The 24,621-nt window shown below is 48.7% G+C and overlaps 2 protein-coding genes and 1 pseudogene across 2 annotated transcripts; 1 reads left to right on the top strand and 2 right to left on the bottom strand.

The window, feature by feature from the left end:
- The first annotated feature begins 9,448 nt into the window (after positions 1–9,448).
- Positions 9,449–10,196, top strand: LOC115311218. Its single transcript, XM_040222886.1, has 2 exons — positions 9,449–10,023; positions 10,088–10,196. Exons 1-2 carry the CDS (start codon positions 9,449–9,451, stop codon positions 10,194–10,196), a joined length of 684 nt encoding a protein of 227 aa, XP_040078820.1.
- A 355-nt stretch (positions 10,197–10,551) lies between these two features.
- On the bottom strand, positions 10,552–11,058 carry LOC115311217 (annotated as a pseudogene).
- A 4,776-nt stretch (positions 11,059–15,834) lies between these two features.
- LOC115329171 lies at positions 15,835–17,088 on the bottom strand. The gene has a single exon (XM_029990684.4). The coding sequence runs from the start codon at positions 17,086–17,088 to the stop codon at positions 15,835–15,837; it is 1,254 nt and encodes a 417-aa protein (XP_029846544.4).
- Positions 17,089–24,621: the final 7,533 nt, after the last annotated feature.

Below are 24,621 nucleotides of genomic sequence, written 5' to 3'. Positions count from 1 at the left end.
TAGACATTTTTTGCGCACGAGGAATTAAACGGAGACTGATAACGACATTGAACGAGTTCTGAGGCGTTTTTTTTTACCGGTACTAGGTGTGCGTATGTGCCAAGCGTTAGGTTTTTCCGCAAGCTGTTTTTTTTATATTTCTCAAAGACCGTATTCTTCCAACAATTATGTATACTAACTGATAGTTAAAGGCGATATGTAGTGTGCGACTTCAACTTCCATAACTTCAAGTGGCGGGTACTGGGTATGTGTTCCCAAACCGACTTGATGAAAAAGATCGTTTCTTTGCGGGATAGCAGACCTACTTGCAATCTGAGAAACTCGTTGTGCTCGCAGGTGACTTTAATTGCGTATGCACTAGTGAAGATAGTAGGCCGCATCGACTCCACAGAGATAGGAGCGTGAAAGGTTTGAAGAACTTACTAAACGAGTGCAGCATAGACGATGTCGCGCAATTAATACGTCTGAAAATAATTTTTGTTTTACCCACTCTCAATCATCGGCTCACGCTCGTTCGGACAGAATATATGTGCCAGATGAAGCTGTCACCGAAGTATCTTACTATAAAGCGAAGCAGTATATTTTTATAATGCTTCGCTTAGTGAGAAACACAACGCAACCCAGAAAGAAGTGTAGTTGGCAAAATCAATGTTAAACTGCTGAAAGTGGAAAATTAATGTTAAACTGCTAAAATATATTTTCGTCGAGCTTGTGACACACGTCATTGAAACGTTTTCAGCGAGAAAACATCGTAAGGGTGAAGGCGAGCTGGTGAATATTAACCATGTTGGATTAACCTGAGACTGGGGTAGAGAAGAAACATTAAAACGTGGAAGAGACAAAAGGCAGACAGGACGACTTCTCAAATTCAGCAAGCTCGTTTATTTGGCCCACTCTTTATATGGTCTAAATCTCAAGGTCATCTCCACGGACACAAGGTGACGATGTCTATACAGTTGAAGCGCCACAGTTTCCATTATACAATGCCTGAGTGCGGGCAACCTAACGGGCCGAGGCAATAAGGTAACATCCATCCACCATCAGACTTGAAAAAAGGATGTCCTTCCCTTCTATTCTGAACACCGTTCCCAGTTCTGACTCAGAAAACACCCTCTGTCTGAACTACCATAAATAAAATTCACACCGAAACGGTTTTTGATCCAAAGCATGCCAAAGACAAAAAAAAAAAAAAAAAACACTACACAAAGTGGTTTACAGCTTTTCTGGACAATCACAGTTAGGGTACTACTTCAAATGACCAAGGTCGCACACACAAAAAAAAAGACATCGATTTTTAGAAAGCGTTTTGAATGGCTTTCGAACTGCAGCGAAGCCTGACTTATACAGTTGCCTGGAGATTTTATCCACACAGTCTTTCTTCCTTGCTACTTTCTTTTGCATCGTTCCTCTCTTTGTGTATGATTTCAGTCTCCGACCACAGCGCCATGCAGTTGTAGCATTCATGAATATATTTTGCGATTTCCGGGTTTTGTGTATTGTTCTTAACATTTCTTTTATGTTCGTTTAATTTGTTTTTTATTCAGCGCAACGTTTATCCTACAAATTTAAATTCTCAGTCCAGTGGTATTTCATACGCAACACCAGTCTCGCAACGTGCCGAAGTTTTCAGATGAACCTTTTGTGCACTCCCTCACAACTCTTTCAAATGGGGTATGTTTACTTAACCTAAAATCTTAACTAAAGCCCGTGTCCACTCCAAACTGCCTCTCACATGCCTTTAGGTCGTGAGAAATCTCATGAATATATGGAATTAAAGAAAAGCGGTTATTTGATTTCTGTTCCTTTTCTTTCCTGCCCTTAATAAACAATTCTAATTGCAGTTGGATAAAACTGTCATCACATCCTCCACTAATCAACATTTTTCACCGCTTTTTTACCGATTCAATGATATTGTAGGGACTGGACGCACAGTCAGGCGAGTCTAGACTCGGCACTGGAAACAGAGAAAAAGACGCGCGCGCTAGCTATACGCTCACGTGCTCACGAAGAGCAGTTCTTGACGAGATGTCGATTCGCCGCGTGCCCGACGAGACGTCGAACGTCTGCGACGTGATTCACGAGGGTGAGGGGCGCGGCCTTGTGTAGCTCCGACGACGATCTCCTCCAAACGTTGGCAGAGCTGCTCGATGTTGGCCTGGGAGGCTGGCTGTTGGCGGCCGATTGAGAGTCCAGGGCGGTTGGTTGCTGTGGAGCCACGGTAACATTGGCGACGGATGAAGTGGTCACCTCCATCACGGCGTCGGCCAGCGCGGAAAGTCCGCTGAGGTCCACCCTTGTTGCTGTCGCCAAAACCATCTGAACTTTGGAAGGTAGCCTTTGCAAGAACAGCTCGCGCTGGAATACGTCGTCCAGATTGTTAGCGCACTCTGCAAGAAGCTGGGTCATGCGTCGCAGCAACTGGCTTGGCCGCCGATCACCGAGCTCTTTCGCAGAGAGAAGCTGCTGCACGCGGGAGCGTAGAGCTAGCGCGCGCGTCTTTTTCTCTTTTTGCAGTGCCGAGACTAGACTCGCTTGTCAGTGCGTCCAGTCCCTACAATATGATACACACGCGACTTTTTTAACGCGTTCTTCGTCAGTGACCTTACAATCTTAACCTTTACGGTCTTCGAATGACAACTTATTCTTCATAAAACCGGTTTCAAATTTTATTTTCTTTATTCCCAGCGTTACCTTCGATTCACGTGAATACGTAAATCTAGAAACTGCAGAACATCTTCCTCCGGTTTCTCCACTGTAAACTTTACTTCTGGAGCCGTTGACAACATCGCGTCATCTATGGTTTCTGTTAAAGATTCCATAAACGTATATACTAGGATGTTTTCTACATATCTTCGCACTATTGCCGTACCCAGGGACAAGTCCTGTAGATTCTCGTGCATTGCACGATCCAAAAGTTTAAGTAAACTTCGACTGAAATCGGTGCGACTGATGGCCTTATAAAAACACCTTCTTTTTGTATATATTTCTTTCCTTCGTACTCCACCTGGCTGTGATCCTATATTTTTAAGAGATTTCTCACGACCTTCAAGTATCTGCGAGGGAATTAGGAGTGGGTATGGTCTTTAGTTCAGATTCTAGGTTAACTAAATTAACCGTATTTCCAACAGGTGGGAGTGAGTGCAAAATGCCCATCGGGAAAAATTGGTTTGTTGCGAGAGTGGTGTTTTGTATGAAATGCCATTTGAGCGCGGATTTACGTATGTAGGACATGCGTCACGCTGCGTCATTGACAAATTAAACGAACATAAAATAAATGTGAACAACAATGCACAAAACTCAGAAATGGCAAAACATATTCATGGATGTAACAAATGCACGGCGCTCTGGTCGGAGACTGAAATCGTTCACAAAGAGAGGAACGATGTAAAGGGAGTTGTAAAGCAGACAGTGCAGATAAAATCTCTAGACAACTGTATATGTCAGGCCTCGCTGCAGTTCGGAAGCAATTAAAAAATCTTTCTAAAGTTTGAATACATATTTTATGCGAGACCCGGGTTGTTTCAATCGCGAGCCTGATAGTGATTGTCCAAAGGAACTGGAAAGTACACTTTATTTTATTGTGGTTGCTGTTTTTTTTTCTTTGATATGTGTTGGCTCGAAAACCACTTCAGCGTGAGCATTTGTTTTTGTAGTTCATGGAGATGGCGTTTTTTAATTAGAAGTGCGAAGTGTATTTAGAATAGAAGAAGAAGAGATCATTTAGTTCAAGTTTGAAGGTGGATGGATGTTGCCTTATCGCGTCGACCAGTAGGGTTGTTGACATTCTTGTATTGTGTGATGGAGCGTAAAGCGCTTCAACTGTTTAGATTTTGTCTTTTTTTTTGGTTGGTAGAGGTGACCTTGAGATTGAGATTATATAAAAAGGTAGATTAAATAAACGAGTTAGCTGATTTTTAGAGTTGTTCTTTCTGTTTTCTGCATCTTCTACGTTTTGATGCTTTTCCCTACCCCAGTCTCAGGTAGATCCAACATGGTTAATTATCAGCAAGGACAAGGTTCAGCTTTTTAAAGTGATAGAAACACTTTAAACAAGAAGTTAAAGAACTCGCAATCAAAATATCCTCTAATATTAACGTTTTGGATAAGAAAAGGAAAACGAGCTGCACGGATACTGGCTGGAACTACAGCGAGGCGAAAGTGGAAACCCCTGGTCTTTCGCCGCAGAATTTACGCAGGTTAAAGCCGAGCTGGATTGTTACTAGCAGGAACGTTATCGTGGAGCGGTTATACGTTTGCGATCTGAGAAGTATCTTTTAGAGGAATAGCGCACAAGGCACGCTTTGGGGTTGCGAAGGAAATCTCATTCATTAAACACGAAGGAGTTATAGGGAGTCAAAAGGCTGTAATGCAGGACGCCTTTTTCAGGCAATATCAGACTCTTCGGGGGCGATAAAGAGCCGAAAGGCCAAGCTACTCTTGAAGACTTGCTTCGTAAAGCGCCAGTATTTTCACGAGACGCGAAAGAATGCTGGAAGGATTAATCACAGAAGGCGAGGAAGAGCGCGCGATCGAAACTTTGCCTATGCACGAAACGCCAGGATCGAACGGCCTCTCCGGAGAGTTTTATGAAGATTTTAAAAATATTTCCGTCCTTTTCTGCTTCAGGCAATTCGTGAAGTTTTCGAGAATAAAATGTTGCCACCAGGACCAACTTAAATAAGGGGGAGACCTTTCTACTGAACGGTAGCTCAGCGCCGGCTTAGAAGTACGCGCATTCCTCACGAACGCTTGTGGTAGCGCTCGGAGTCCCCCCCCCCCCCCCCCCCCCCTTCCCCTTCACCCTTCCCTACCGGATCCAGTCCGGGAAGTCTTGGGGAATATCGAAGCGAGGTGGCGACACCGCTGGAATCTGTGTGTTACGGTACGGAAATTTACGTGTCGACTCGAACTGCGGGGAAAGGGTACACTGTTACGTGTCGCTCTGTACCTCGTACGGAAAAACGGACAAATGAGTTTCATTTCGCGAACGTCCATCATCGAGTGTCCACGAAAAATGGATTAAAAAAATCCAGAAAACTGGTAAGTGTCGATTTTTTTTTCAACTCAGTCATTTGGGACAGTAAGCATAATAGCACCATATTGTATTTGAAGAAACAAAAAGGCAGTCATGGCATGTTTCAATCTTGTTTCTGTTTTTTTTTTTAAGGTGAAAAGAACTCCCTATGGCGCCCAAGTAATATCGGGAGCACTGTCTCATGCTCGCTGTATTTTATAAAAAAGCTGAAAATTACAGCGGGGCAAACAGTGTTCAGCGTTCGAGGTTTATTCGATGGGGGATCGGTGGCCGAGTGGTCTAGCGCACACCAGCTCGGAGCACGTGGAGCGAAAGCTCGCGCTGCAGAACCCAGGGATCCTGGGTTCGAGCCCCACCCCTGCCCGTTTCGATCTGGATGAGCATCGTACCGGCGTGCGGTCGTGTATCACTACTGCGTGATGCACGTTAAAGACCCCAGGCTAGCGGCTGTACCGCACTGGCTAAATTTCTCATCTACAGCTGGGAGACTCGTCGCCCCTGTGAGGCAGACCAAGTTCTAGGCTGTATAAACACACACACAACCCAATTTTTTTTGTTTATTCGATGGACAAACAGTGGAATTCAAAGCAGACTAGAAAACACCCCGCGACACCTGCAAGACCGTCGCACAAACGAAGAAGCGCCTTCTGTCTGCATAAAATTATTGTCATCATCATAATCATTCATTCATTATCATTGCAGGCTGTTACGGGCATTACACAAGAGAGCGGCACTTAAGACTCGGTTCGATATCGGTGCGCTGTTGCAAAAGCCAGGACTGCAGCTTGCTGCTTCGCCGCGAAATATGAAGAAAATTTTGCAACCCTTCTTAAAGGAACTTCACACGTCCCCAGATAAGGTACTATTTATCGTTTATAAAAAGTTAGAACAAGCAAAAAACGCCAAACAAATGTTTTGATACTTTTTCCAGCTCCAGGACTGCAAATCAGCACGTTGCCACTCATCGGAGGTTTATCGTGAGGGCGGCTAAAGACAACATTGCTTGCGACAGGTGCTTGCACCAGCTCAAGTCCCCTCCACACAACAGCGCAACCGTTGCGATAGCATACAACCTGGACAGTGGAGTACCGCGCTATCCCAGCCCCCGCTTCGTCAACTTTCTCAGAACGCTTGAGGGCGCAGCCACATGTCGTCAGAAAGTTCACGGGGCCTTTCCTGACGAACATTGCATCAGCATCGGGCAAAGTAGGTCATAAACAGGGGCGGATACAGAGGGGGGAGGGGGGGGGGGTCCGAATGTCCTGATTCCCCTCATGATTTCGGCATGTGTAATAATTTAGGGCGCGGAAACGGGGCAGGCCGGGGGGGGGGGGGGGGGTTCTTAACATATGGTACGCTGACCAACACGTGACCTCCCCCTCTGAAATTTCCTGCATGCGCCCCTGATCATAAAAGAAAAACCGACTCCCCGACAGGTGTTGAAGGTGTAAGACTTAATTCTATGAGAAGAATGCATAAAATTTGTTTTGTAATTATTGTGAAACAAATGCTGTGTATGCCTATTTATTACTCTAGGAATCCAATAAACTAATTTTTGCGCACAGAAGCTGCACCAGCGTTCAATAATTTCATGCTTGAATAGACGCCTGTAAGACAAAATCGCAGGTTTCAGTATCGCACCGAAAATCGCGCAGCGCCTTCCCCATTCAAAACGATAGGGGGGCTTTGCGCGCCGCCTCGTGGCCGCAACGTCAACTAGAGCTCTGGTAGCTCTCCAATAGGAGGGGCGCGCGATAGGCAGGTCTTTACCCTATTCAAGTTGGTTCTGGTTGCCACCTTTGTTTCTTCGAACACACACAGTGCTGATTCCCAAGACAAAAGACTTTGTGAAGGGAAGGCACATTACCGGATACCCGATCGCAGTCTGCAACGTAGACTATAACATATATGCAAGTATTTTACCTGAAAAACTTCAAAGCGTTATTTCTAAATCGGTGAGAACACACCAAACATGCGGCATTAAGGGAAGGACCATTCAGAGCAACATTAATGTAGCCCGTACTATTCTCGACTGTTGTCAGTTAGACGGGAACCAGGCTGCAGTTATTCAGATCGACCCAGACAAAACATTTGATCGCTTACGACACGATGAGCTTTGAAAAAGTTCAGCTCACGCGAATGTGCGAAAAGTGGTAGTAGAGGGTGTAAGAACGGCGTGTTCAGGATGTACGACGGAAGTGGTAAATAATGTTCTCACCCCTAATACACGAGTTTTTTCTTCAATACGGCAGGGCTGCCCCTTGTTACGCTAATGTTTGCCCTGTACCTGGAGTCATTCTGCCCAGATATATTGCAGAGTCAACTAGTACGCGAGTATGTCATGGGAGACGCAGAAGTAAAAGTCCTCGCGTTCGCGGACGACGTTGAGGCATTTTGGGCAAATAAGAAAGGTGTCGCGCAATCTTTAGATGTGTGCAGGACATTTTGTGAAGCTGCTGGCGCTGTGATTTATATAAGAAAATTAAAGGCTTATGGCACGGCGACCGGGTAATAATGGCCCGCCAGTTTGAAGGCGTTGCGTGGAGTTATAGACATAGCAGATACCTTGGGGCCCCCTTTCAACACTTAAAAACAACCTTCAACGTACTGGCACGATGTTACGGCTGATTTGAAGGATCCCGCTGCAAGATGGAGTTCAGGTGACCTGTCCTTTTTTGCGAGGTCCATAGCGTGTAATATGTTTTTGACTGCAAACGTCTGGGTCGTACTTGAGGTCTTGAACCGTTCGCGATGGAACATACAGAAAATTAACCGCGTTTTTGCATTGTTTATGTGGAAAATGGCAGGAGAATCAATGCGAAGAGACAATCTCTTTCAACTAATATCGAAGGGCGCTTTCGGAATGCCTCACTCGTCTCCCCGCCAGGTTGTCTCGCGTTTTTTTTTTCTTTTTTTTTTCTACGAGACCAGACGAATCCACTTATACAGTTGATGCTCCAAACAAGGCCTGGCCAAACATATTCTTTTCTTTTTTGCCTCTTCTGACCTGGGCCCTTCTGCTAAATTACTGGGCTTTGTAAAAAAGGTATTTGACTCTTTTAAATTCTTGACAGTGAAGTATTCGCTCAAATATTTATCTACTGTTCTGTGTAGAAAAATTGTATCGCGACCTAACCGATATCTTTCCGGCCCCGCTGTACATATCTCTTTATGCAAGCAAACCAGAAAAAGACGTCCCAGTTTTTGTGAAAAAAATATGTGTATTCCCCCGTCACCCAAAACCTTTTTCTTCCGATTACATTGTGACACCCTCAAGCTCTATCTGGGCAAACGGGGCATGATCGCCCCAGTGGGTGTTAACTGCCCACTACGCAGGATCTCAGAAACTATCGATCAGAGTATTCTGTACTGCTGGGACTCATTGTCTTTTTTTTTTTCTTTTAAATATCCTGCAATGAAATTAAAAAAAAAATAGCTGTCCTTGACATACAATTCTATACCTTTTCTATCCATCGTGGCAAACGAGAATCTTCTGATAGATATGATTACGGTTCTTGGGTTGTTTAGCTTGTAAAATTTGCGGATGACAGTGAGACACGCAGAGAAATTTCCCAGGTTAGCACGTATTTACTTTAATAAAAATGTTGCACAGGTAAAGGGGCCGCATGAACAAAGCGAATACCCGCCTGAGTGGATTGCAGTGTTTGACAGCCTCACACGAATGAAATACTTTTAATCACCGCCCTCCCGTAAGCACCGGGCTTTCTGATTCTAAAAGTGGAAAAAGCGTGCAAGAACCTGTAAGTAAGTGACTGTATGCCGAATAAAGAGATAAAGAATGCGGTGTGGCGCAGTGGTTATTGTGCCGGGCTTTTATTCCGCTATCCTGGGTTCGTACCCACTCAAGTTCTTATTGTATCGGGTGCACCTCGGAGGTATTGTGGACCATCGAGGCGTGGACAAATCATCTTTCATTTTTGTATTCTCTTATTCTATATAAATATATATATATATAAATAAATATATATATATATATATATATATATATAATCTTACGAAGAGGAAGGAAACAAAGACGGGCAATCAGGCAGGGAAAAAGGAAGAAGTGCCCAATCGCCGGATCCCTCAAGTTCGAAGCACCCACCTCATCCTTCTCCTACAACCCTCCTTAATCGTCTGTAAATAAAGCATCTTTCACCGTAACATTCTTTGGTGGAGGTGCGGATCGGCCCCGACCTGGACACACGAAGCAGACGTCGCCAACCTCCCACCGACATGACTTCCAGTTCCGAAAGACCACCCGAAGGCGCTCAAGCTCCGCCGCAGCCTTCACTGGTTATCGCCAAACCGCGTGATCCTGGCTTTTTCACCGGCACAGGAGACCAGGAGGTTGAAGACTGGATAGACCTCTATGAAAGAGTAAGTGTCCACAACCGCTGGGATGGCACTATCATGCTGGCGAATGTCATATTCTACTTGCGTGATACCGCCCGAACATGGTTTGAAACGCATGAAGAGGAACTAACGTCGTGGGACCTCTGCAAAGCCAAGCTTCAGGACCTCTTCGGACGTCCAACCGGTCGCAAGCTCTCGGCCAAGCGAAAGCTGGCATCTAGAGTCCAAACATCGACCGAGTCATATGTGACCTACATCCAAGACGTCCTATCTCTGTGCAGGAAAGCTAACCCCGAAATGCCAGAAATCGAACGGATGGAACACATCCTCAAAGGCATCGCAGATGATGCCTTCCAGCTACTTGTCATTAAGGATTGCTCGACTGTCGACGACGTCCTGAAAGAGTGCCGCAGGTTCGAAGCTGCAAAGACTCGCAGGATAGCGCACAAATTCAACCGTTTGCCAAACACCCCGGCAACATCATCTTGTGAAGACCCTGATACTAACACAGAGCGCATCACGAAAATCGTCCGCCGAGAACTGGAGGCGATGATGCCCGCTGACGGTGTTTCCCCGTCTCCCCGCTCATCGACTAGCGAGTTATCCATCGCCGCCGTTAAAACTGTCGTTAGGCAAGAAATGGAGAAGTTCGGCGGCTCGCCGCGTCGAAGTCTTCGACCATCATTTGATCAACAGGCACAGACACCCCAATGCTGCGCCTGTGAATCTTCAACTGCGACGCCATCCTTCAGACCGTACCACCGACGTGATCCCGCCACGTGGAGGACCCCCGAACGTGGCGTGATCCCGCCACGTGGAGGACCCTGCATCTTTCACCGTAACAATATATATATATATATATATATATATATATATATATATATTGTAGGGCTCGGTGCTATTGCTCACCCGAAAAAAGGACCAACGAGGCAGAACTCAAAGAACACACCTTTACTTTATGCTTGCGGTGGATGATCTCTGGCAGCCCGAGCCTCGACCGTGGCTCGCGCGCACCTTGCGCGCCGGGCGCCGAGCACGAGTTGTTTTGCGCCCGATGATGGGCCGCAAAGCCCACAAACTTCCCCTCTCCCCTCTCCCATTCTCTTTCCTCTGGCTCCGTGGCTGTCCTCTCTGGTTATTGGTGGTAGAAGAGGAGGGGTTTATGACGATGCAGGCGGCTGGATGCGGTTCGTGGAGGCCGTTTCCGGATTGGTGATGCGGTTGTTGCAGTTGCCAATGAAGTCCTTGAAAGACAACGTGGCGTCAGGAAGCTGAAAGGGCAGCTGTGCGTCATTCAGGAAAGCCTGGTTTTAGTACCCGAGCTGCATCTTGATGTTGGAGAACTGTGCGTCGTTATGGTGACGCACTGCACTCTGCTTGGCCAGGCGGTCCTCCATCTGCACCATGACACAGCTTTTCTTGTTCTTCAGTGATCTTGACGACTTTGCCGTGCATTCAGAGCAGGTTGAAGAGTTTCTCAGTGTTCATCTTCTTATAGTTAAACACCATCACCAGGAGCCCCTGATGCTGGTCCGCCGCCTGAGGACGAGTGGGCACATCCGGGGCCGTAGCTGGTAACGTCGCGCTCTGGTGGACCTTCGTAGCGGTCCTGGTCTCCACTGGTGTATCCTGTAGCCGTCGTTGTAGCCGCAGCCGGGGCTGTTCATCTGGCTTTCTGAGGTCCCGCCGTGGTCGTAGTTCTTGCGTCTCGCGGCGTAGCTAGGGCCGGTAGAGGGTCCTCGGCTGCCCACTGCGTTGCCGTAGTCCCAGATACCACGTGGCTCATCGAGGAGGTTCAGAGAGCCTCCGACAACGGTTGGGGCGGTAGCAGGACATGTTGAAGGTTCAACAAGAACGAAAAAAAAAATCAACAGTTGTCTTCTGGAGAGGCTTCTACAAGAAAGCGTCGCTAGGTTCGGCGCGGCCATAGGCTAGCTAAATTTGCGAGCACACTATCGGTGTATATTGCAAAAAACTACGCGCACATTCTGTATGGTGGGAAACTAGTTTTCGCCAAAGTACAGTGTAGCCAAAGCCTATTGCAACGCGCATCTTCTAAGTTTTCGTCTTCGTCTTTGTCATAAACATCAAAAAGAGTCCTAGCAGAATTAAGTTTATTTTTAAGTATAACCCGAATCGGCATCACTCCACCTGCGAGAGAAGTTCGTCATCTGATTCATAATGCCGTTTGAGGTTGGTGACATGAACAGGTCCAGCGAGTCGTCCAGACTCACAATGAACGAGCGTGTAAGTGAGGCGTGATACCTTGTCTCACCCTCGGTACGGACCATCCCACCTGTTCGCCAGGGAAGCTGTGAAACCTCTGGAGGAGTCACTAAGTGGGCGTGTCCGTCGGAGCACAATGTCTCCAACTTCAAATTGCACGTCCCGGTGGTCACGATTGTACTGCTCAGCCTGCTGTAGCCGTGCGACGTCCAAGCTCTCGCGTGCATCACAAACGATGTCCCTGAGTCTGCGTCGTAGGCTTCCTGCAAACTGAGAGAGAGAGAGAGAAGTGTTGAAAGGAAAGGAAGCCTGTAACTTATTAACCACACCGTCGATTGGGGGCAAGCCAGTTCCAGGTTCGGGATGGGGAAAGAGGGGATCAAAAGGAAAGATTAGAAAGGTGAAGAGAGGAGAGAGAAGGCATCTTGGATGAAGTCACAGTTACTTGGTTAGGTTTGTCCACTACTCTATATCTATTCACAGCACTGTCAGCACTTTTACAAGCGGTCCAGTAGGCAGGTATCTTCCAGGAATACAAGAAGAGAAGAGAATGTTCTTGCGGCATCACGAACGGAGCCGGGGGGGGGGGGGGAAAGAATGTCTTGCGTAGTAGAGCGGGCAACTCCCGCGATCTGCAGTTTGTCGAAGAAGATTTTTCTCTCTTCTGCGTAATTGGGACAGGCCCAAAAGAGATGGTCCACATCCTCAAGGGTGTCACAAGTAGAGGAGTTTGGGCTCATTGTTGCGTCAATTCGGGGGATGGCAGATGCAGTATAGGCACAGCCTGTGCGAAGCCGGTGTAGTACGGAGGCGCTTGCACGTGGTAGCTTCGTAGGGACGCGTGGGGGTGGTCTCCCGTCAGCGACCCGTGGGTCCGGATGATTCTGGATTATCGCTTGGTGAATTAGCAGCTTGGCTTCATGAATCTTTGGCACCACAATAATGGGAGTACCAAGCTGGTGTGCCGCAGCGGCAAGAAGGTCGGCCGTCTCATTACCCAAAATGCCTACATGTGAGGGCAACCATTGGAATGATATTTCCCAGCCCTTCGCTTGGAGGTTTCTTGCAAGGTGTGCAATGTATCGGGCATATTGAGGGGCATCATCAAGATTACCAAGATGTTGTAAAGCTATTTTTGAGTCGGTAAGGAGCAAAGCTTTCCCGCAGTAAGGAAGTTTCTCCAGGGCGTCAAGTCCAAGTCTAAGGGCCACCAGCTCTGCGGTTGTTGATGTGGCGCGGAAGCTGAGCTTTCTGGCATGAGACACATTCAGGTCAGGTATATAAACCGCTGCGGTAGATGACTTGCTGCTACGAAGAACAGAGCCGTCGGTGTATATTCGCATCCATCCTTGGTACAGTGTCTCAATATGATCCTCTGTAGTTGTCCGGGCAACGACCTGTGCTGTGTTGCGTTTGCTTTTGAGCATTGGAACAGTCTCATTTATGTTCAGTGGAGGGGCATATGGTGGCGGTGCCGAGTAGTCGGTGTCCGGATCACCAATAAAGGTCATAAACTCCGTTGCCAGAGAACCAAGGCAAGAAAGGGGGCGTTGGCGAAGGCGATCCAGAAGAGGAGCAGTTGAGCGACAGACAGTTTGCCTCGCTATGTGTCGGAGTGTTAGTTCTCTACAGTGATTTTCCACTAGGTTTACCCTCGCTTCCACTAGTGTTGGAACGTTTGGTGAATATCTGGGTAATTCAAGGCACAGACGAACTGCCACTCTCTGAAGAGTCTCTACTGCTGAACTCTGGGCATTGCCGAGGTTCACCAGTGGCAGTGCGTATAGCAACCTTGGAAGAATAAGACCCCTGTAGAGATGCATCATCATTGCCTGTACGGTCCCCCATCTGCTGCCAATGATCATGCGGATAGCGTTGAGGTGTCGGCGACATCTGATAATGGTTGTCTTGACTGCTGGTCGCCAAGAGACTCGATCATCCAGGAGGAAGCCTAGGTAGGAGTATGTTCGAACCCTTGTCACGTTTGTCCCATTGATCGTGTAAGTTCGGTTGATGGAAGACCTGGCCGTAGGGTGGTATTGAAGAGCGGCTGTTTGAGAGGCCGATAACGTAAGACCAAGCCTAGATATCACGTCAACTATAGCGTCAAGGCCTAGCTGGAGTGTTCGCTGCATGTTACTGTATGAGCTAGTTGGGGCAGTAGCCCAGAGAGCAACATCGTCGGCGTAAATTGCGATGTTTATGACTGGAGAGGGGTTGTTCAAGGGCTGCAGAGCCTCCGGCAGAGCTGCCATTGCTGCATTGAACAAAAATGGGCTAATGACGCTGCCCTGAGGAACACCCTGGGATACTTGCCGTTGTGAACTGCGCACACCTTCTAAGCGAACGCACATTGTACGCCCTGTCAGGAATGCACGAACGAACGCGAGTGCTCGGCCGGTAACACCAAGCCTGATTAGCTGAGCTAGAGTGGTTTCGTGTGGGATAGAGTCAAAGGCCTTTTTGATATCAAGGAATATTGCCCAGGTTGCTTGGCGACTTGCCTTTGATTGTTCCATGTCTGACACTAGGTCACCAATCGCGTCTGTTGTGCACCGCCGTTTTCGGAAGCCTGATAATTGATGAGGTAGAGCACCAGATGTCTCAAGCTGCCAGTCAAGGCGTCTTAGGACCATCCGCTCCAGAACCTTGCCGAGACAGCAGGTGAGGGAGATAGGCCTGTAGGAGCTGATGTCACCGGTTTGCTTCCCTGGTTTATGAATGGGAACTACTTCAGATGTGAGCCATGCGCGTGGCAGAACTGCCGAGCGCCAGATGTCATTGAGATATTCCAAAAGGCCCGGAAGGGCCGTTGCATCTAAATTGCGCAAGGCCTGAAAGGTGATCCCGTCTGGCCCTGGAGCGGTGCGTTTGCGAGCAGAGCGGCGAAGAGCATGTTGGAGTTCCTTCAGCGTAAAGTCCACGTCGTTGGCGGTCAATGTTGTTGGTAAAGTGTTAGTAGTGGTGCTATGCGCGGTATAGCCTTGGGGTGAGACAGGGACAGAGGTGAATTCATCGGCAAGGAATTCTACTGCTTGAGCCACAGTGATGTTCTGGGCGGTGACAAAACCAAGAACGGGTGACCGTGGAACAGCGTGCCCGGCAAGGGCACGGGCCATGCGCCACGCTTGTTTTCCTTCACCATTGGAGTGAAGCGACTCGCAACGCTGCCGCCATTGTCTCCTTTGTAGTCGTTTGGTGTGCTTCCGGAATGCTCTGTCTATCTTTCGATATTGCTGAATGTCCTCTTGCTTTGATGTTTTAAGTGCTCGGCGCTGTGCCTGGCGTCGCGAGGCACGTAACTTGAGGTATTTTAGGTCAGGGTTTGGCCGATATATGGGAATGATCACGGTTCTGGTCGCTTTGGATAACGCATTGGAGATGGCTATGGTGTAATCCAAATTGCCTAGAGACATTATTTCGGCAAACAACACGCGGTAGGCATCCCAGTTAGTCACTTTGCAAGTCTTGTGCGTGGTGGGGCCTCCTTCTAGTGAAGTAATTTTGATTGGTAGGTGGTCGCTGCCCCAGCCATCAGGTTCCGCTGACCACAAGGCTCGTACTGGGGACGTAGTAAAGCTAAGGTCTAGTGCACTTCCCTCCACGCCAGGTCGTACGAAGGTGGCCACTCCGTCGTTCAAGCATTGAAGGCCAAGAGCAGTTGCGGCATCCTCAAGCAGTCGCCCGCGAGGTGTTGTTTTCTTATCCCCCCAGGTCTCGTTGTGGGCGTTAAAATCCCCAAGAAACAGGGTGGCTGGTGCGCATCGTGAGAGAATTGCACGCAATGAGGAGGGGTCCCACTGAACGTTAGGTCTAATGTAGACTGAGATGACAGTGACGTCTGAGTTCCCTTTTTTGATTGTGACAGCGACATATTCGGCGATGTTGTCGCACAAATCCGACAGGTCCACTTGTAATTGAGGTAGATCTCGGTGTACGTACAAGGATGCCTTTGGAGGATCTGTTGATGTGAGAGTCGTCCGAGGCGTACTATTGTAGACAACATAGGGCGACAGACGAATCGATTGTGGTCGGCAGTTTGTCTCCTGGAGGGCTAGTACTTCAAATTGGTGCCTTTGTAAATATTGCCGTAAGTCGTCTATCCGATTTCGTAGTCCATTAACATTCCACTGAAGAATCTGGGGTATTAAACAGCGTCTTGCGCAGCGAGGAAGATGGTTTTGCGTTGATTGCAGTCCGGCCTTATTAAGGCGAGACTACCTAGACCAGGAGCTGGCAAGTGGCAGGAGCATGTCGATTACTGTAACCAGTGCCTGAGCAAATGGAAAATTTAGAGACGTGAGAAAGGTACGTAGCTGTATGGCTAACGTACAAATCGCACTTCCGAAGCTTTGAGGCTTAGGTGTTGCATTAGGTATTGGTTTAGGGTCACCAGGTGGCTCACTGTGCTTTCGGGTTGGCCAGGTCAGACCTCTTGAAGGGCCTTTTTTGGCGGTAGCTGCTGAAGCACTAGATGGCTGAGTGCTTGGTTCAGACTGTACTGGGAGAGCTGCTGAGGCGTCTGGAGCAGTTTTGCCTGTCAAGTTTTCCAAAGGAGGGAAGTTATCCTCGTTCTGGAGTGGAATGCAAGATTGCTTATCTTCTTTTGAGCCTTGCGATCGTTTTCGAGGTGTCCAGTGTCTTCCAGTTCCACACGCCTCTTGGTCGTTTTCGATAGGAGATTTAGCGGAAGTGTAGTTCACATTTTTCGAGCTTTTGTAGTTGCTGGTTTGTCTTTCTACTTTGTAGATGGCACAGACTTTTGATGTCGCATCATGGCGCTTCTTACAGTTGGCACATTTGGGCTGCTCCGCTGCACACTCATTTACTCCGTGGTCGCCGCCACAACGGCTGCAGCGCTGCGCCTTAAGACAGGTGCTTGCAATGTGGCCGAAGCGATTGCACTTTGGACACTGCCTTGGCTTTTCAAGGTAGGGCAGAACTTTGTAACGTGTATGCCTGGCAGTGACATATTCAGGTGAGGATTTTGTTGCGAAGACCAGTTTGACAATTTCTGACTTTCCAAGTTTTCTCACCTGGATTACTGAAGCTTTTTCTCGCATGGCTGCCAAGAGATCAGCGTCCTCGATGTCTGGAGATACTCCTCGAATAATACCCACAGATGCCGATGGTGGAGGAGGTTCGTAAGTTTGAACTTGAACTGCTCCCAGGTTCTTCAGTTGCAGGAGTGCTTTTGTGGATTCTACATTTCTAGCATCGATGGCCAGAAGATTCAATCGGTAGTTGGGCCGAATCTGGATGACACCGTCTGGGGCCAGACTGTCCAGCTTTTGTTTTAGTACCAGAGGGTTCATGTTGGTGATGATCGTGGTTGGGTCGTTAGGCTTAACAATGACTGTGAGATTATAACCCGGCTGGGTTATGATTGTGTCCTCACTTGAATTTGAGCCGTGACGTCTCTTCTTCGACGTTTGGGTTTGCCACCCAGCTTCGTCCTCGAAGTCATCCATGACGCTATCATGAGAGTCTTCAGGCTTGTGATGTGGTTCGGCAGATCCAGATTCATCCTGGTTAGGCTGTGGTGGATTCGGGAGGCTCATATTACGTGGCCCCCGCTGGGCGGAGTCGTAGCTCCTAATTGGGTGTGGACAGGAGAAGTCTTCTTGAAAAACCAGGGAAATATTCGGTCAATAAACCAGGAAATAACCATAAAATAACGTAGTCTTCCTAGAGCGACAAATTCGATCGTCCTGGCTGGAGCGTCGTCGTCGTCGTTCTCCTGCAAACTGACCGTACGAGCAGGCAGCGCCAGGGTTGTTGGTCGTCCAAGTGTTTTCCAGCGAGAAAGTCGGCTCTTTTCCGAAATTAAGGCAAGCTGGCGTAAAACCAGTAGACCGGTTAACGGCTGTGCGCGTTGCGAACGCGAGTTCGGGGAGCTTTGCGTCCCAGCCATGGTGACGTTCGGTGTCAGCTATAAATATCGGTTTTAAGTTCCGGTTCACCCGCTCTGTGATGTTAGCTTGTGGGTGAAGGAGGCGTCCGCCTGTGTTGAATGCCCAATGCGGCACATAAGTCTCGGAACACTTTTCTAACAAAGTAAGTAGCGTTGTCGCTAATCAATTTCGCCGAAAATCTGAAGCGTGTGCACGTCTCCGTCAGACAAGACCAGATTTTCTTGGACGTGAGCGATCGGAATGCAAATAGCTCCAGCCACTTGTAAAGTGATCCGTGATAACCAAGAGCTATTGGTTGCCACGCGGACTGCGTCGGAAAGGGCCCATGACGCCTACAGCAACGCATTCCCATGGGGATCGACATACGACTAGCTGCATGAGACAGGGGGCTGACCACCGCGTGGTTTGGCTTTCTGACAAACCGGGCAAGAACGAGCGTACCTCAGCATGTCCTGACGAATTCCTGGCCAAGTTGCAGTACGGCTTAACTTTTCAAAAGTCTTGCAGCCACAACTGTGACCAGCCAAAGCAGAGTCATGGTAGTATCTAATGAATGACGTGCGAAGTCGGCGAGGTATCAGGGCTCGAAATGGACTATCTGTGGAGCCACCCTCCTCGTCGTCGATTTGAGGTATGTACCGGAGGAGCAGACCGTCTTCGGCCAGCAAGTACGAGTCGAAACCCACGTCAGCGTCTCTGTTGCTACGTCGGTCACGTGAAAACAACCACTCAGAAACCCTGCGACAAAGTCCATCGTTCTGCTGTGGAGCCACGAAGCTCCTCTCGACTAATCAAAGTACCCCAGCGCGAGCAAGCATCCATCGAAGCCACCGTGATCGAAGCACAACATTGGCATCCTCAGGCACGTGCTCTTCGCCGAGCGGAGCGAGCGACAAAGAGTCTGCAACTTTGTTTTGTGAGCCTGGCTTGTGCACAATACACTGGCGGCCACAGCTGTGTGCGCGAATGCTGAGCGCGTGCTGATGCCGAGCTTCCACGGTTCTTTTGCAACGTACATTTTCCACCATCAAGATTGCCGGTCTTAGCGGCCTATTAATGTGGGCTCGTTCTGAGCATGCGCTCTAAACAGCACCCACAAATATGGCGCGCAGTGAATACTCCTTTAAGAAGTATTCACTGGGCGGCATATTTGTGGGTGCTGTTTAGAGCGCATGCTCAGAACGAGCCCACATTAATAGGCTGCTAAGACCGGCAGACTTGAGGATCAAGATTTCCGGTCTTAGAAGCCTATTGATCTGGGTTCGTTCTCAGCATGCTCTCTAAACAACACCCAAAAATATGGCGCCCAGTGAATACTTCTTATAAAGTATTCACTGGGCGCCATATTTGTGGGTGCTGTTTAGAGCGCATGCTCAGAACGAGCCCACATTAATAGGCTGCTAAGACCGGCAATCTTGAGGGTGCGGAATGCACGTTACAAAAGAACTGTGGAACCTCGCCCATCAACACGCGCTCAGCAGTCGCGCACACAGCTATGGCCGCCAGTCAATACTCCCTATTGGCAACGTGAGTGATCAAAAGCGTCGCTGTGGTCGGCCTGGCACGATTGGCCGAATGCTGACAATGACGTCAGCAAAGGATTTCTCATCGACGGAAATAAGAGGAATATAAGAACTTAAATTTTGACGGTTTTGGCAGTGTTGCTTTGAGAGCGCTATGATTTCAGGCTTCCACCATGCCCATTACAAACACCATCGAACTTGTTGTTCACAAGGTAATGACGTCCCGAAAGGTAACCGAACGAAAGACGCCACCGAAACATCTCGCCGCTAATAGTCATATTTCGGAAGCGTAAGTGCCCAGCGTGCTAATCGTCCTGCTGGATTTTCCAAGCGCTGAAGCCAGGACAAGGCGGCATTATCCGACTGGATCACAAAGCGCGCGTCATCAAGATACATGTTGAATTTCTGCAGGGCGAACGAGATGGCTAGGCACTCAAGCTCGCAAACGTTGTAATTCCGTTGAGCTCGTGTCAACGTACGGCTAGCAAACGCTACGGGTCGTGAGACACCATCAAAGTCTTGAAGCACCACAGCACCTAAACCCGCAGCCGCTCGCATCGGTTTGCAGTACAAACGGACGGTTGAAGTCTGGCAGCTTCAAAGGTGCTGTTTCAGCAATAGCGCTAGACAGTTGAAGGAAAGCATTTTGCTGTGTCTCCGTCCAACGCCACTTGACGCCTTTGCGCTGCAGTTCGTCCAGAGGCCGCGTTATTTCTGCACAGTAACGGATAAACTGGCGGTAAAATCAAACCATGCCCAAAAATTGCTGCAAACTCTTTGCATCATGAAGGAAGGAAATATGGCCCTCAGCTTGCCCAAGTTAGGGCGAAGCGCTCCATCTTCGATTATGAAACCGAGCAGGTTAATCTTGGATGTTGCCAGTTGCATTTTTCCGAGTGAGCTCTCAAACCAGCATTTTGCATGCGCTCGAGTATCGTGCGAAGGTGCACAAGATGTTCTTCGAACGAGACTGAGAAGACTACTCCGTCATCCATATACGCCATGGCTTACTTGTGAAGTGCGTCTTTAAGCACAATGTCCATAAGACGCTGGAATGTGGCAGGAGAGTTGGTCAAGCCGAAAGGCATGCGCACAAACTCGTACAATCCTCTGCAGCATGCGAATGCTGTTTTCTCAATTTCAGGGGGTTCGACCTCTATCTGGAGGAAACCGCGACTGCAGTAAAGAGTAGTGAAAAAAGTGAAAGCCGTTTACAACTCCCTGTAACGCCGAATCGGAGCGCAGCTCTTGAGGAGGAGGAGGGAAGGGTACTGAGGGGAAGGTAGACCCCTCCTCCTCCTCCTCCTTCTCCTCCTCCTCCCCTCATTCTTTAATATGCTCCGGGGGGGGGGGTCACGTGACTTCGGGGGGGGGGGGAACGTGACCTCAGGGAGGGAGGCCACGTGACCTCGAGGGGTCACGTGACCTTGGGGGTGGGTCACGTGACCTAGGGGGTCACGTGACCTTGGAGTGACCTTGGGGGTCACGTGGGGGTAACCTGGTGGTCGAGTAACTTTGAGGTGATATTGGGAGGGGTCACGTGACCTTGGGAGAGGTCACATGACCTCGGGGGGTCACATGACCTGGGGGTCACGTATCCTTGGGTGACCTTGGGGTGACCTTGGTTAAGCCGACGCCGACGGCGACGGCGACGCCGCTCAAGCCGGAAACGGGCGCTTAAGAGCTGCGCTCTATAAGCTCGCGTTTCCCAAGTTGTACATGATCGACTCAATCGTGGGTACGGGTACGCGTCACGAACGGTTACCGCATTAAGGCGCCGATAGTCGACGCAAAGCCCAGGCCGTTCCATTCATTTTGGGGGAAAGGACGATCGCGAAGGCCCAAGGGCTCTGTGACTCACGTACTGCACCCGTGTCGATCATCTCTTGGAGCGCCTTGACTAGCAGGGGTCGCTTATGTACGCTGATTGGTCGAGGTTTTCAGCGTAGAGGCCGTGTATTCCCTGTGTCAATTGAATACTTTAGGACACCGGTTCTGCCGGGATTCTCCGTGAACATCGGCGAAAACTCCTCCAGGAGTCTTTGGAGGCGCCGCTTTTGCTGTTCCGTAGCAAGACACTTTCTGCAAAGAATCGCTTACCGCACATGGTAGTCGCAAAGCAGGCGTTCTAACGCCAACGTTATCGACACTCACGATACAATCCTCTCGTCTGGTAAATGGGATCAGTTTCGCGTCACTGCCTAGCCGGTAGCCTTTGTTCGGACAGTCAAGAACCAGGTTCTCCCCGAAAATAAAATCTCGCCCCAAAATAATCGGTACAGTGAGTCCAGGTAAGCAAACGAACCGCTGACGGCGCTTTTTCTCGTTGAATCCGATCTGTAACCTCACAACTTGACTCGCGAGCATTTCTGGTCCTGACGCTAGCTGTAAGCGCAAGTTAGTCTCGCGCAGGGTGGCATTCTGCTCTTTGCAGCGTACAATCAGGTAGTCCCCAATAAGCGACAGACTCGCACCGGCATCAATCAGCGCTGCCACAGCTATTACGAGGGCTGTAACTGTGATACGACGCTCAATTAGCTGAACGTGAGGCTGGATTCGACATACCGATGGAAGTTTTGCCGGGCTGTCCATGGTCATCGCGGCCGAAGGCGTTCAGGGGTCAAATCATTTCTCGAAGATGCAAGATGGTAGCGTCGCAGGTAGGGGCAGTCACGCCAGAAGTTGCCATGGCCAAAACAGCCGAATCACCACACCGAGTTGCGCCGGCCGGGGCCGTGCGTCGGGCTCGCCTGCGCTTGTCGTTGCGGCCTTTCTTGGTGTCACCCGTTGGAGCAGCAATCGGCGTTCCGGTTTGCATTGCGGGGGAAGGATCTTACACGGCTTTCACCCTGCCGTAGACTCGATCCAGCTTCCGGGCACGTAGCCGGGGTCCGAACCATTGAGTGGTCTCCCGCGCTCCCATTGCCCGAAGGCGTAGGAGTCCACAGCACGGAGAAGACAGACCGCGCCATCCAGGGTTTTGTGGGCTCGGGAGCTTGCCAGGCACATGGCGGCTCGAGAGCTTCTTCAGGTGGTGGCGGGGGCCGATACTGCAGCTCGGGCAGGAGCATCTCTTGTATGCCGTGAGCGTCCCGGGCCAGGCACTCCAGGGTGGAATACGTGCGGACATGCAGGTTGGGCCGGAATCTTGGGTGGCTCTGCTGCATCACCCGAGCAACCCTGTCCGACTCCGATGTCGTTGGGCAGGCTCTGTCATAGAGCTCCCGCATCACCCGTACATATTCGACGAGGGTCGCGTCCGGGTGCTGGGTCCAGCGCTCCAGTTCTCGCTGGACTCGAGACTGGTACCCAGGTGGAAGAAATTCATCTTGAAACTTCCGCCGAAAGCCTTCCCAGGTGACGAAGGGGGCCATGATGCGCCACCAGCGCGCGGCGCTAGCCTGGAACGCCACGGGCAGCACCCTCACAAAGACGTATTCGTCCGAGGCTCCCGTGGCGAGGTTATAGGCCGCCAGCTCGGCCCGGAAGTCGGCCACGGACTTCCGGTCATCATAGCCCGTGTAGGCCTATCGGGGATGGCTAAAAGAAGAAAATCCAGGCTAACACACCTATAAGGCCCGCTTCAGACGGGGCAACTTTTCCAGCAATTTTGAGGTTGCTGGCGGGTTGTTCCCCAGCTTTCCCTAGATCGACGCGAATTGCTGAGATCGGGTCCGGCTCGAACAAGCGAGCAACTCGGAGCAATTCGAAGACGGTTGTAGCGGCTGCAGCCAATCAGAGACGCGATATTTTTACGTGACACCCCTGTGGCGGTGATGATGACAGCCAAACACTTCGATCTGTTTTGAAATAAATCGTTTTTGGAAATAAACATTTTTAGAAAAATTAGTTAGTATTAACGCCGTTCAAACATCTAAGAACAGGTTTTTAGCGCGTAGATGGGCGTCTAAGTAGTGAAAGAAAAATCAAATTTAATGATGATGATGGCAAGTCGGAGCAATTCGGTTGCTGCGTGTGAACGCGAGCGGCCCGTGTTGCTGGTGTTGCGACGTCGAGTTGCTGGGTGAAATTGCTCCGTCTGAAGCGGGCCTTACGGACTAAAAGCCCGCAGTCCAACCCGCGGGGGAGCAGCAGGCCCCACGTTGGGCGCCAAATAATGTAGGGTTCGGTGCTACTGCTCACCCGAAAGAAGAACCTACGAGGCATAACTCAGAGAACACACCTTTACTTTATGCTTGCTGTGGATGATCTCCCGCAGCCCGACCCTCGAGTGCGGCCCGCGCGCACCTTGCGCGCCGGGCGCCGAGGAGGAGTCCTTTTCCGCAATGATGGGCCGCAAAGCCCACAATATATATATATATATATATATATATATATATATATATATATATATATATATATATATATATATATATATATATATATATATATATATATATATATATATATATATATATATATATATATATGTCGAATTAAAACGTCTTTTCGAATTTAAATCGGCTTTGCGCGTCAGTGCTCAATATTTATCACTTTTGTTTGTATACTTTGCACGCACTATTTTCCACTTTTGAAAACCAGCACCAAGTAGCATGTTGCAATTTCAATAGGGTGTGTTTTTAGGGTCTTGCTTTTCGCGTTCTATATTTATTTTTAAAATCGGTGAGTAAAAATCGGACGCCATTTTATACCTGACAATCCGAGAGAAATCTGGCTTTTCAATGAGTCATTGCAAAATTCAGGTCTTAGCAGGTAATAGGTAGAAACGATAAGAAATTTCAAATAAAATTCAATATACCACGTCAGTTTAAGTGCGCGATTTTTTTTTTTTTTTTTAATTTCACTACGAAAATAAGCAATGTACAGGTATTCCGCAGAAACAGTGTTCGAGCTGAAATGATATTCCTTGTTGCTCACATATAGTGTGTCTAAAGACCCGGCTCCAGCATCACTTTTAAACATTTCACCCCCAACGTACTCTCCATTCACTTTTTTTTTGCAAGGGACCCGAGGCCAACGCGACGAAAAAGCAATCAAAATATATTAGAAAAAAATTAAATTTACTTTTGAAGTTGCGCAGGTTATTTTATAACTTATATCACTATCTGCGCGATATTTATTAGCTGGTGTATCGCGCAATAGCGTCATGACAGCAAATCACTTGCTCAACACCTAGCCTTCACGGACTTGCTTCCAGTCTCCAAGTACCATTTAAGATCGTTTGGATGGGGATATGCGTCGGCGGTTACGGAAATTGTAAAATATTTGTGATCTTCGAAATAGCGACTTTTAAGTACACACAGAACCTGATCCTAGATTGTCATCAAATTTCGGGACTTTCACCTGGTTTTCGCCTCCATGGAAAGTAGATTTTCGGGAAGAAATTCGGTTTTACCTGGTCTTCATAAAACTCGGTCCTGGTAAAAAATTCGCAAATATCGGAATTTACCCGAAAATGAAGGACCCTGGGTATATTTGACAGTGCTCTTGCTGCCATTCTACTCTCCCATCATTTGAAAGCTAAATCGGTTCCAGCTAATATTAAAAACGAGTCAGCATGCGCTGCATTTGAGAAAAAAAAAAAATAAGAAAGCAAAAAACAAGC

The sequence above is a fragment of the Ixodes scapularis genome, unplaced genomic scaffold (assembly GCF_016920785.2).
Source record: "Ixodes scapularis isolate PalLabHiFi unplaced genomic scaffold, ASM1692078v2 PGA_scaffold4__175_contigs__length_147842914, whole genome shotgun sequence".
Lineage (NCBI taxonomy): Eukaryota > Metazoa > Arthropoda > Arachnida > Ixodida > Ixodidae > Ixodes > Ixodes scapularis.
This window is presented reverse-complemented; position numbering and strand designations above follow the sequence as displayed.

Coding starts and splice junctions, on each gene's coding strand:
- LOC115329171 (XM_029990684.4), bottom strand. CDS start 17,088: ATGGATGACTTCGAGGACGAAGCTGGGTGGCAAACCCAAACGTCGAAG.
- LOC115311218 (XM_040222886.1), top strand. CDS start 9,449: ATGCTGGCGAATGTCATATTCTACTTGCGTGATACCGCCCGAACATGG. Junction 10,024..10,087: donor GCCGTTAAAACTGTCGTTAG/GCAAGAAATGGA, acceptor TTTGATCAACAG/GCACAGACACCCCAATGCTG.